Source organism: Halichoerus grypus, chromosome 7 (genome assembly GCF_964656455.1).
Source record: "Halichoerus grypus chromosome 7, mHalGry1.hap1.1, whole genome shotgun sequence".
In the NCBI taxonomy this organism is placed as follows: Eukaryota; Metazoa; Chordata; class Mammalia; order Carnivora; family Phocidae; genus Halichoerus; species Halichoerus grypus.
This window is the reverse complement of record NC_135718.1, coordinates 142,269,811-142,281,926: the sequence shown is the minus strand read 5'-3', so window position 1 is coordinate 142,281,926 and position 12,116 is coordinate 142,269,811. Positions and strand designations below refer to the sequence as shown.

General features: G+C 36.0%; 1 protein-coding gene across 5 annotated transcripts in view; it reads right to left on the bottom strand.

Moving 5' to 3' along the window:
- The window catches only part of SPATA17 (spermatogenesis associated 17), a 204,380-nt gene that overhangs the window by 27,756 nt on the left and 164,508 nt on the right, over positions 1-12,116 (bottom strand). For 3 of the 5 annotated variants that reach the window (XM_078078369.1, XM_078078373.1, XM_036096176.2), the window contains one exon: positions 6,561-6,643. In XM_078078369.1, coding sequence (XP_077934495.1) covers positions 6,561-6,643 — 83 coding nt within the window. Of the gene's footprint in view, positions 1-2,604; positions 2,948-6,560; positions 6,644-9,627; positions 9,788-12,116 lie in introns of those variants that run through there. The other 2 variants (XM_078078372.1, XM_078078368.1) reach the window with 2 other exon arrangements.

The window sequence follows — 12,116 nt, the reverse complement described above, 5'->3', positions numbered from 1 at the left end:
AAATTTTATTCTGATGCGTAATGTAATTTTTAAAAAATATTATGTAAATATTCTCTACACCCAATATGGGGCTTGAACTCACCACCTGGAGGTCAAGAGTCACATGCTCTTACGACTGAGCCAGACAGGCAGCCCTATGTAATGGTTTTTATAATCTGGAACTTGGATCAAGTGAGCTCTACTAGTTCAGCAATTCTGCTGCTTTTAGTCATCACTATGATCTTAGACAACTTCCACATATAATTTTGTGATTTTATTAATATCCCACTTCGTTTGAGCCATTTTACAAGGGGAAAAAAGTAAAATGGAAGAGAACATTAGGGCAAAGTTAGAAGAACTGAAGGAAAAAAATGTGACTGAAGGTAAAATTAGCACATAAATGGACACTGTGTGGATGTGAGAGGTAGGTCATAAATGTGGGCGGCCAGAATAAAAAGGGGATACAATCAGTAAGAAAGATTCAGGACTTCCCTAAGATAAGAATGCAATCTTGGGGCACCTGGGTGGCTCAGATGGGTAAGTGTCTGCGTTCGGGTCAGGTCATAATCTCCAGGTCCTGGGATCGAGCCCCATGTCAGGCTCCCAGCTCCCTCCCTCTCTCCCCCTGCTTGTGCTCTCTCTTTCTCTCTCTCTCTCAAATAAATAAATAAAATCTTAAAAAAAAAAAACTAAAAAAAGAAAAGAATGCAAACTTGACTTTACAACCATAATACTACATTGTATAAATAAGGATAATTAAGGACAATTACTAATTTACAGATATGAAAGATTAATTCCCAGAAGGAACACTTTACCCAAGCATCAATCATAACTTGACCTCAGGATCAACCAACTTCGTGTATATCCAAATGTGTATCAAAATCATATACAACATAACTATAAATGAGACTGGTCAGAAATAATATTCCACAAAGCATGCATTCAAATGAGCAATGGTGTCATCATAGGCATTATTTTAGGAAGCTATCTGCTATTTTACAGCTTCTATTCCTTGAAAGATTTTTGGAACTTCCTTAACAACATTTATACAACAGATATTTTACTCTGTGCCAGGTGCTCTGCTAGATGTTGGATAGAGGGCATTTATCATGAAAGACAGTTATTTGCCCTCAAAGAAATTAGAGATAGGTGGGCAGGGGGGAGAAAGACATTACCTGATTAACTGTAAGAAAGTTGATGAGTATTTTGATTTCAGAAGAACTGGAGATCCAACTCTCAATGTCCTCAAAGCATATTCCTTTAAACATCCACAGTGTTCTTCATGTTTTTAATGGGGATCAATATTCATTCAGAATTGAGTTTGGTAAAAAAGATGGGTAATCAAATTATCACTTAGTTTTGGTCAGACATTATGTTTAACTTTCTTGAGTGGCTCGTATTGGGAATGTAGAAGGAGATTTTATATAAGTTGATGTAGCTAAGTAGTTTTCCAGATGAAACAGATTGCTTTCCTCAGTTATAATTGAGGTGGGGAGGGGCAGAGGGAGAGGGAGAAGCAGACTCCCCACTGAGCAGGGAGCCCACTGGGGCTCCATCCCAGGACCCTGGGATCATGACCTGAGCCAAAGGCAGAGTCTTAACCGACTGAGCCACCCAGGTGCCCCACCAAATTTGGCTCTAAATTAATGTTAACTGTTTTAAAAGTGAATCTGTTTCCTATAAAATTTCACAAATAATAATTCCTTGCATAATGCCTCATTACATTAAACAGTTTTAAAATTCCAGCTTAGACTATCATACAGACAAGGGCAAGGTTATGGACTGAATCCTAAGACTTGCCATGTAGCTTTGAAGTGGGCAATGTTCAGACTCTTTCTAACACCAGCCAATTGTCTCCCAAGTTTGTGCTGAACCCAGAATCAATAAATATTCATCCAGCACCTACAAAATACTTAATAGACTGCTAAATGCTATGAAAGATTCAAAGGGTGAGAAGGTGTACTCTAAAATTTCACAATTTAACCAGTCAGATACTTGTTTTTCATTCAGAAGCCACTTAGTAAGTGAATACAATGTACTAGGTACAACCCTAGTACTAGATTACCTTTTCACTCTCTTTGCAACAGAGACCCGCAAATGTCTTCTCTATTTGAGGGAGCCTATGTTTCTGGTCCTACACCCATTGGTCTTGTCTGTATGTTGCAAGTTCAACATCCTGAGGGGGTTCTAATTGGTCTGATGGGTCCCTATTTTTCCTTAGGCTAGAGCTCTCACACCAAACCACTTCATACCATTCATATTCCAAACCACTGGAATCAGTAAGAAAGTTCCAAACCATACAATCAGTAAGAAAGATTCAGGACTTCCCTAAGATAAGAATTGTCTTAAGATAAGATAAGAATAAGGTCTTGTCTGTATGTTCGTCATTCACACTGACATGCTGGTTGCCCTTAACTTGGGTACCCAAACTGGTCTCATCAGTTGTGACCAGGGCGATGGGGTCAGAATACGGCCACTTCAGTGGAGCCATTTATGGCACTTTTGATCACCAGGGGCTGTGGTTGTGACAGACATTCTCAGAGGGAAAAGACCCACTATCCATATACTATGTGTACATAGGTCCACACTGTAATTAATTTATGAGCAGTTGGATGTAAAGTATTATAGTTTATTGAATCACTTTAAGAAGTGTGGTTTAAGTGTATTTTCTGTAGGATATGTTTTTATTTTACTTTTAGAACTGCAGGATATTTGAATGAACCAAAGATATTTCCAATTCCTCCTTGGGACAAATGAGAGAGAAAGAGGGGGCAAGGGGCAAGGGAGAGAGAGAGACAGAGACAGAGAGACAGAGAGAGAGAGAAACACTTCAGAGGTTAAGAGACTTGTGTCAAGGTTACTCAGCAGCCATAGAAGTAGAATCCAGGATTCCAGGCAGTGGGGATCTTCTATTCCACACTCACTTCATACCTTAACCTCATTTTTACATTTTGTCTTCTTTTATTTTCTAAAAACAAAAGAGTACAATGAAAGAAGAAAAAGAACCCAGGAACATGAATTATCAAATTCTCTATTTAAATCGTCCTCGCTTACAGTTAGCTCAGTTAAAAGTCTGGGAGGCTACACTTGGATTTGACTCATGTCTGCTGGAATTATCTTATTCTCTAATCTCTGTTTACACCGCTGCAGATGTTGGTAACCAAAGCTGATCGTGTGTGCCATTAGACACGTGGAATGCTCAGCCCACCTGCCTCAGTCATGGAGAAACACAGCAGAATGTCTTCCTAAAGGCAAGTGGGCTCTTACATCATCTTTATTCAAAGGACCACAGAGTCAAGAAAAAGATACTAAAGAAATCTTGGGTTTTATTTCATTTTGTTTTTTGCTAATTCATTATGACTACATTGGAAAGGGTTATAAATTCACATAGTGTCAAACTGAGTGACAAGGTTTAATCATTTCTCTTGTTGAATTAAAAAATTAACTCCCAACAGGCATATATATAGCTTATATGCTTGATTATTACTTTCTCCTCACACAACTTCTTTTTCCTTACACAGTTGCTAAGACCTTATTTCTTCTGGAGAAAGACAATAGAATTTCACCTGTTCCCTAATTCAGGTGCTAACTAAACTTACTTTTCATTTTAATTTTTTTCTCAGCTATTTGAGTCATTTATAAGCCAAATTCCTATGAAAAGGCGGGGGAGTACACTGGTTTTCATGCATAATTTAATTAAAACTTAACTCATCTGGTCTCAAAATTGAACCACATTTTAGCAGAAAGACAGCCTGGACCAAGACCCATCACAAAGAAGAATGCGAAAAACTTAAGGAGCACATAATGCAAGAAAACTCACATTGATGTCAGATTAACCAATGCTTTCACCTCATTTTGCTAAGTTTTCTTCACTCAAATCCTTAAAGAGACTCTTCTGCCTGGAAAGATGAATGTAGCTAAAAAGGCAGCAAAGCAATTCATACCCTTGACGCAATATAGTAAATGTGATTTCAACCAAGCTGCCTTTAGGAAACTATCAAAGGTTACAAAAACGACCAGTTACAAAGGAAAACTAAAGAAATTAAAAGGAGTCATATTCTAGTCAGAGAATAGATTTTAAAATATGTGTGTGTTTAAAATCTAATTCACTCTCAGCAATTTCAGTGGCGGAAATCTTAGTGTATTAATCAAAATGGGTAGTGTAGGCTCTGTTTATCCAAAAGGCAGACATGCTAAGGAAAGAAAGATTAATCTGGTAAAGGCATCACTATTCTAATCGTACTGATGGGAAAACGTAGTATGGGGGTAAGAGGCAATGTAGGGTGAATTATAGTGAAGTGATGAACTACCTTGAAGCTGAAGCAATCAAATAGATAGCTCTAAAAATTACTATGGCATCTTTATTCAACACTTTGGTGTAAGTGTCCCTGTCTTGGTCTTCTTTACAAAGAACAGAAGCACTTTGCTGTATTTGGTGAAATTAAATCTTAATAAGAGAGCTTCAGCTAAGGCTGCTACCCTTCACTTACCAAAATTAAACACTAGACATTAATTTCCTTTCCAAGAAGAGGAGATGACATTTTGATAATATTTTCAATTTACAAAATAGTTAAAAATCCAACGGAAGCATTAGCAAACATTCAAAAAAATTTCTATCACATATTTCTGTCACATATCTGTGCATTGTGCACTCTTTTTAATTAAAAGTAATGTGAAACATTTGTTACTCATCCTTGTCTTCTTTATAAATAATTTAGCAAGTAATTATTTTGTCTTTAGAAAAAAAGATAATTGTCTCTAAATTATTATGATTGAAAAGAATAAAGTCAAGATGTTTTTGTAATTGGTAGAGAAGAGCAAGTAGTCCCTATTGGAGTATTTTAACACTTTGCTTTTGTCTGATTAGATACAAATTTTATAAAATGAGACCACAAAGAACTATCACCCAAAAAGGTAAGGCAATCATAATCTCACTATCTAGAGATAACTATCATTAACATTTTGCCTTATAAGAATGTATACATATACATGTAATATACAAGTAAGTGCATGCAAGTGTTTTTATACATACACACACATTATATATGTGTACACACACACACACACACCTTTTTTAAAGGATTCATACTACACAGGTTCTTTTGAATCCAGCCTTCTTTTCTTAGAAATACAGGCATTTTTTCAAATTAATAGGTAAAGATCTATGTTATCATTTTTAATGTCTTCATAGTATTGCATTTATGTCTTATTTATTTAACTTACCATATACTGAGTATACACATTGTTTTCAACTTTTCACCATTATAAACAGGCTGTATCTTTTCTTTTTATTATGTTCAGTTAGCCGACATATAGTACATCATTATTTTTTGATGTAGTGTTCAACAATTCATTAGTTGCGTATAACACCCAGTGCTCATCACAACACGTGCCCTCCTTAATACCCATCACCTGGCTACCCCATCCCCTCACCCTCCTCCCCTCTGTAACCCTCAGTTTGTTCCCCGGAGTCCAGAGTCTCATGGTTTGTCTCCCTCTCTGATTTCTTCCAGGCTATATCTTTGAACTAATATCTGAAGTCATACACAAATATGAAAAATTTTATTTCCACTACTGCATACTGTGAATCACAAATACTAGATAAATGTTCCCATATGTAATGGTACTTTATAAACCTTTGAAACCGCAACTCCGCTTGGCACTATGTTTTTCTATTAGCTCAGAATATTTCATATTTCCCTTCCTATATTCCTTTGGAGTAGTTAAGAGGTAGATACTACTATCTACATTTAACACACTGATTTTTGAGTTGAAGCATCCAAAGTTGTAAGTGGGGGAGAAGTGACACTAACACTAAATCTACAGAACAAACATAAGTTGCTTGAATCTACTCTGTGCTCTTTCCAACGGACCAGTGCTTTCCCCTCGCTTGCTGGTGTGGGAGGATACCGGGGACTTCCACCCAGCGTGATTTTGCATTCCTGCCTCTTTCCCTTCAACTATAGTGATCTTTGCTGTCTTCATCCGATACCTCCTTTACATTACGCTGAAAGTGCCAGAATACATTTTAGTCTTACTTTGATTATAATCACTTCCTATTCTAAAACTCAACAATTAAACAGTTTTCACTGAGAGCTCATTTTGTGATCTTGAAGTTTATGTGGGTATCTCTGTTCTTCTCTATACTGTAAACTTTGATAATTAGAGATCCTCGACAGTCTTTATTTGGAATCCCCTAAAGACAACTCATACTTCAAATAACACACATACTGAAAACAGTATTTTAAACTATTTTAGCTTTTGGACACTACCAATATTTTTTCATTGCATTATGTAAAACTTTTATTGTATTAATTAACTTAAAAAAAGACTACTTCAGATTTTTGTCAATCCTATTTCTTAATGTATTTTGAGTCTGTTTTGGAGAAGAGCTTTGAAAAATAAAATCCATGATTTTTGAATGTTAAAAACCATTAAATTAGAATGAAAAATGGAGTTTTATTACATATAAATATTATATCATGGTTTTAAAAATGCTTGAGAGTTAAAGTCAATCTCATTTGATTTTTTAAAATGTTTTTAATATACTTTTTGAAGTACTTCTTAGCAAAAATGCATACCTTTAGATAATTTGTCCAGCTTTTGAATATAATTTTCCATACTTGGAGAAGAGATCAAATGATGGTAATACAGTTTGGAAATCCTGGGAAGAAAAAGATCAAAGATTACCACAGAGATCTTATTGACTTTGTATTGTTATTATTTTATTATAACTTATATCATATTAAATTTATAGACAGATATTTAACCGCACTTCAAATTTCCCATCATATCCTCAAATAAGACAAAATTGGCAGTTAATTTTTATCAGTTGAAAGCCAGACATACCAAAGCTTCCTTAGACACATGGTTTGTCATAGCTATGGGTGGTACTATTAAAAACCTCTGAGCAATGCAAAGACCAGATGCACTTACCTGTCTTCAAGGAACTCACAAATCTGTATTTTTTACCTTGACCTATAAGGTCCCTGCATAGTTGTGCTTTTGGGTCCTTCTCTGATGTGGCTTATTTGCCTCTACATTTCCCCTCATTTACTGTTCTTTAGTAACACTTCTGTTTACTGGACACATTTCCTCTCAGTCTTTATACTTACAGATGCTTCCACCTAGACAGCCCTATCTCCAGTTATTTTCATGGCTCATTCCCTCCTTTTATGACATCTCTGTTCAAAGAGGCCCTCCTAGACTACCTGTATATACAAAATAGTACTCCTGAAACTTTCTATCACCTCAACTGGCCTCTATCTTCTTAATTACCACTCCTTGATATTACATGTCTATTTATTTTGTGTCCCACATGAACATATAAGCTTCATAGGAGTAGGTACTTTGTTTTGTAAAAAATAAAGATTTGTTGACTGAATGAATGAAATGGGAAAGGTGATATACTGTGCTAAGTACTACAGTGTTGATTCAAAGAAATGTTACAGAAGTTTAGAGGGCAAAAGCATTCTTTTACTCAGTAGCCAGAGAAGCCACATTTGACTGAGGACAGAAATGAATGCTCTTCATGCATGGTAAAAAGGCAAATAAATTAAAGAAGTAAAGTACTAAATCAACAGTGAATACTGTAAATAAATGGTCAGACTAGATAAAAGCATATGTGTCTCCTCCTATGGGAGGCCTGTCCGTAATGGAGATGATTTGGGACAGTTTTTGTTTTTTTTCCCTTTAAGAAAACCTTGGAAAGCAGGACCTCCACCCTGAGCCCACCTCTTTTAGAGAGTTTGTACATTACAAACACGCAAAACATAAATGTATTGAAGAACACACAAGTGTCTCTGCCGCTGGCTCGCTACTCTGGCCCAGCAGCGCTTTTAACCCTAAATACCTGCTTTTATGACTGACGCTGTTCAGGCCCCAGGGAGAAGCTCACATCTGTTGCTCTGTGTTAGTGAAATAAAAGTGACTAAGCCCAAGTGACATGAAGGACAGTTACGCTGTAACTGACACTGCTTTCAAGGATGAAAAGAATTTAAGTGACAAAGATGCTTAGATAAAAAAACTAATTAATTTGAATAAAATCCTTCCTCTTGGATAGCATAAATGCAATAGAACTTGATATGATGAAGGATTATTTTTCTGTGGCTCCGAACATCCATACTCTTGCTTTCTTTTTAGTCCAAATTGTGATTCTAGAGGTACTCAGGAATTGATACCGTATTTACGAGAGTTGCCCTTGACATAGCAGGAATATTTTGCAATAGTAAATAATTCAAATTACTCTTAAATTTGAATGTATGAAGTTTAGGCATATGTGTGAAGCATGGTAGTGATTTTTTATGTAGGCACTTGAGGAACTCAGAAACCTAGAACTGTGAATAGTTTTAGTTTTATAAATACACACAACAATTTAAATTTCAAAAATGTAAATGAAAAGGTTAATTTTTATCTAAATGATCTTAGTTTAAACTTTTGATATTTATTAATTATATTTATTCCTCATTTTGACATAATAGATAATTCTGAATAAAATAACTCATTTTTAAGACATGTAAATAAGTTTAAATTTGTTTTTTACATTAATTTACACTTGCTAAAAATGTATTCAAACTGTATATGCTTTAGATTTATATTTTCTTTTAAAATCCAGCTTATATCATTATTGATAATGTAATAAATCAAAATCTTGATTCTAAAAATATAATTAAATAAAAACTTAAAAAATAAAAATATAATCAATGATTCTGCTGAAATAAATGCAAGAAAATAAATTATATGGAATACATATTATGCATAATTTATGTGTGTCTTTATTTTATTACTCACCCAAACATTATAGACCCACCAACAGGTAAGCCAGTCATGGGAACAATTAGTAAATTCTGTTGTCTTTGATATCTTGCCAACTTTCAGTCTTAATTTTACATGTAGTTCTTGATGTTGTTATAAAAGTATTTTTATTATGGTAAATGACAGAACATATTTATTTAACAGTTAACTTGATCTATAACTTTTCAATCTGTCATATGATGCGTGGCTTCCATTGTTCTGGCCTTGTGCTCTGTAAATGGTAGAGGTGGGCCTGCTCTTCATATGCTTGGAGGCCTATTCAACGGACCCCCAGCTTCTTCTTCTCTAGACACAGAGTGCTCTTCCTCCAAAGGCCTCACTTTCCAAATCCTCTTTGCATCTGTCTTGTAAACCACTTTCATATTCTGAACACCTGTCTATAAGCAGTTTACTAAACTGATAAAAATGGAAATGGGGTAGTCTGAGCTTTCTTTACCTCTAACATCTCAGTTAGTTGTCCACATTTGACCAAAGTATTCTAGTGCTGATTAGGCTTACTTTATAGTAATTCTTTCCCTTGTTATGTAAGTAATTTTTTGTTTCCTTCACTAATACCCTTAAGAATGTTCCATTCTTTTATTTTTTTTATTGAGGGAAGTTTTCGTTTGGTTATTTTCTTTATTCTCTGAACCCTAGATGCCATCTAATCACTGTACTTTCGACAATGGTAGTATGATATAGTGGAAAGGGCTCTGGCCTGGCCTTGGGGCCATTGATTCATTTGTCAAACATGTGCTGGGCCCTACTCCAAGGTCTAGTCTACCCAGAACCAGGTGGGAATCCCTGGACTACCACTTACTAGTGTTTTCAGCTTGGTTGAGGTATTTAATCTACCTGAATTTGTTTACTCATCTGGACTCTAGTTTCCAGTCCAATATGTAAAGAGTTTGGAAGTCATCACTCCCATCATCACAACAGGTAAAAGCTGAACAGATTTCAAATCAACTCTTCTTAGATCCGTCAGAAAACCGAGGTCACAGGGCAAACTTCTGCTCTGAAAATGGGAGAGATAGGCAGGTAGTGAGGATCACAACTTCCTGGGAGCAGAAGCTCAGGAAGAGAAGTGCACTGAAGACAATCTCATAGGAATACCTTCAACTATAATTGACAAATTGCTGGTGGCTCAGTGTGGGCCAGTTGAGAGTTAAGAACTCCGAGGGGCCCCATCACAGAGGGGCTCCCATGCTATCCTGAGTTTTACTAGTAGGAGGCCTACCAGGTTCTCACTGTGAACCTCACTCTTACTTCCCGCAGAGGGAGGGAAAAAGTAGCCATTTGGGAATATTCCCAGAGCTCTCTGTTCTTCTTAATAAGGCGTGTCCTCAGTGAAACTATTTTACCAGTCTGGGGGATCACAAAGCCTGACCGATTTGAGGGAAGAGAAATAAGGCTCACTAAAAGATTGAGACCTAATCAGAAGACTATGGAACATTTCCCCTCCCCACAATTTACCACCACATCATTAGGCTCCTGTGCAATAACAGGAGATCACAGCCAAAATAACTGCAAGCCTGAGACCCCATTTAAGAGTCTCTAGGGACACTCAAAGAAAACAAGGGAGAGAAGAAAAAGGACACTAAAGAAAATTTTAGCTCTGACACCACAGCTATAGTCAACAGGGAACAGCCTAATTCCTTGGCAGAAAACATAAAAGCTCACACTAAAGGCCTATGTACTTTAGTTTTTTCCACTTGATATATCATGTCTAGTGTCCAACAAAAAATTACAACTCATGCTAAAAGGCAAACAACAACCACCACCACAAACCCCAAAAAACTCAAATCTGAAGAGGCAAGTCAGACATCAGAAACAGACTCCGATACGCAGAAATTTTGGAATTATCAGACTGGGGATTCAACTATGATTAATATGCTAAAGGTGCTAATGTGAAAAAGTGGACAACTTGCAAGAACACATGGGTAATGTAAACAGAGAGATGAAAACTAAAAAAGAACCCAAGGAAATACTAAAAATCAAAAACACTATAAGAGAAATAAAGAATGGCTTTGATGGATTCAGAAGGAAACGACACGGCTGAAGAAAAAATCAGAGAGCTTGAAGGTATGTCAGGAGAAATTTCCAAAGCTGAAATTCAAAAAGAAAAGAGAATGAAAAAGATGGAATAGCATATGCAAGATATGGAATAGATATGCAAGAACTGTTAGACAATCACACTAGGTGTAACTTAGGCATACTGGGAATATCAGAAGGAGAAGACATAAAAAAGGAACAGAATATTAGAAGTTTTTTCCTAAATTAATGACAGACATGAAACCAGATTCAGAAAGCTCAGAGAACATCAAAAATTTACACCCAAGCATGTCATATTCAAACTGCAGAAAACCATACGAAGAAAAAAATACTGAAAAAAGGCAAAGGGGAAAAAACCCACCTTCCAGATAGAGGGACAAGGATAAGAATTACATTGGACTTCTCTGCAGAAACCATGCAAGTGAGAATGGAGTAAGAAAGTGTTAAAAGAAAATAATCACCAACCTACCATTCTGTATCCAGAGAAATTATCCTTCAAAAGTAAAGGAGAAACAAAGACTTGCAGACAAACAAATATTTTGATAACAAATGAAGAAATGTCACAGGTAGCCCTACTATGCAAGAAATGCAATTTCTTTTCTAAAGAAAGAAAACGTTTAAGTTATCAGAGAGAAGGAAAACAAAATAGGTTAGAAATGAGGAGCATTAGAGAAGAAATAAATGAAGGTAAAATAAAACCTTTTATTTTCATTTTTCTTAATTACCTTTCAGATAACCATTTTCTTCAAAATAATATTATACATATATAATACATAATAAATACATAATATGTACAATATATATAATAAAACATAATCAGTGACTACAGCTTATGGATGAGGTAAATGAATGACTGCAATGTTTTAAGGGATGGGGGAGTTGTGAATAATCTGTTATAAGGTAGTCGAACTACCTACGAAGCAGTACAGTGTTATTTGAAAGTGGACTTCGATGAGTCATATGTATATTCCAAACTCCAGAGCAAAAACACACAAAATTTTTTTAAAGAAGTGTAACTGATATGCCAAGAGAGGAGAGAAAATGGAATCATATAAAATGCTGAATAAAACTAGAGAAGCCTGAAAGAGTGGAAAGCAAAAACAAAACAGAAAGAAAAGACCAACAGAGAACAATATAATTGATGGAAAACAGCTGCAAGTAGAGTAGATATTAATCTGACTATACTGGGGCGCCTGGGTGGCTCAGTCGTTAAGCGTCTGCCTTCGGCTCAGGTCATGATCCCAGGGTCCTGGGATCGAGCCCCGCATCGGGTTCCCTGCTCTGCGGGAAGC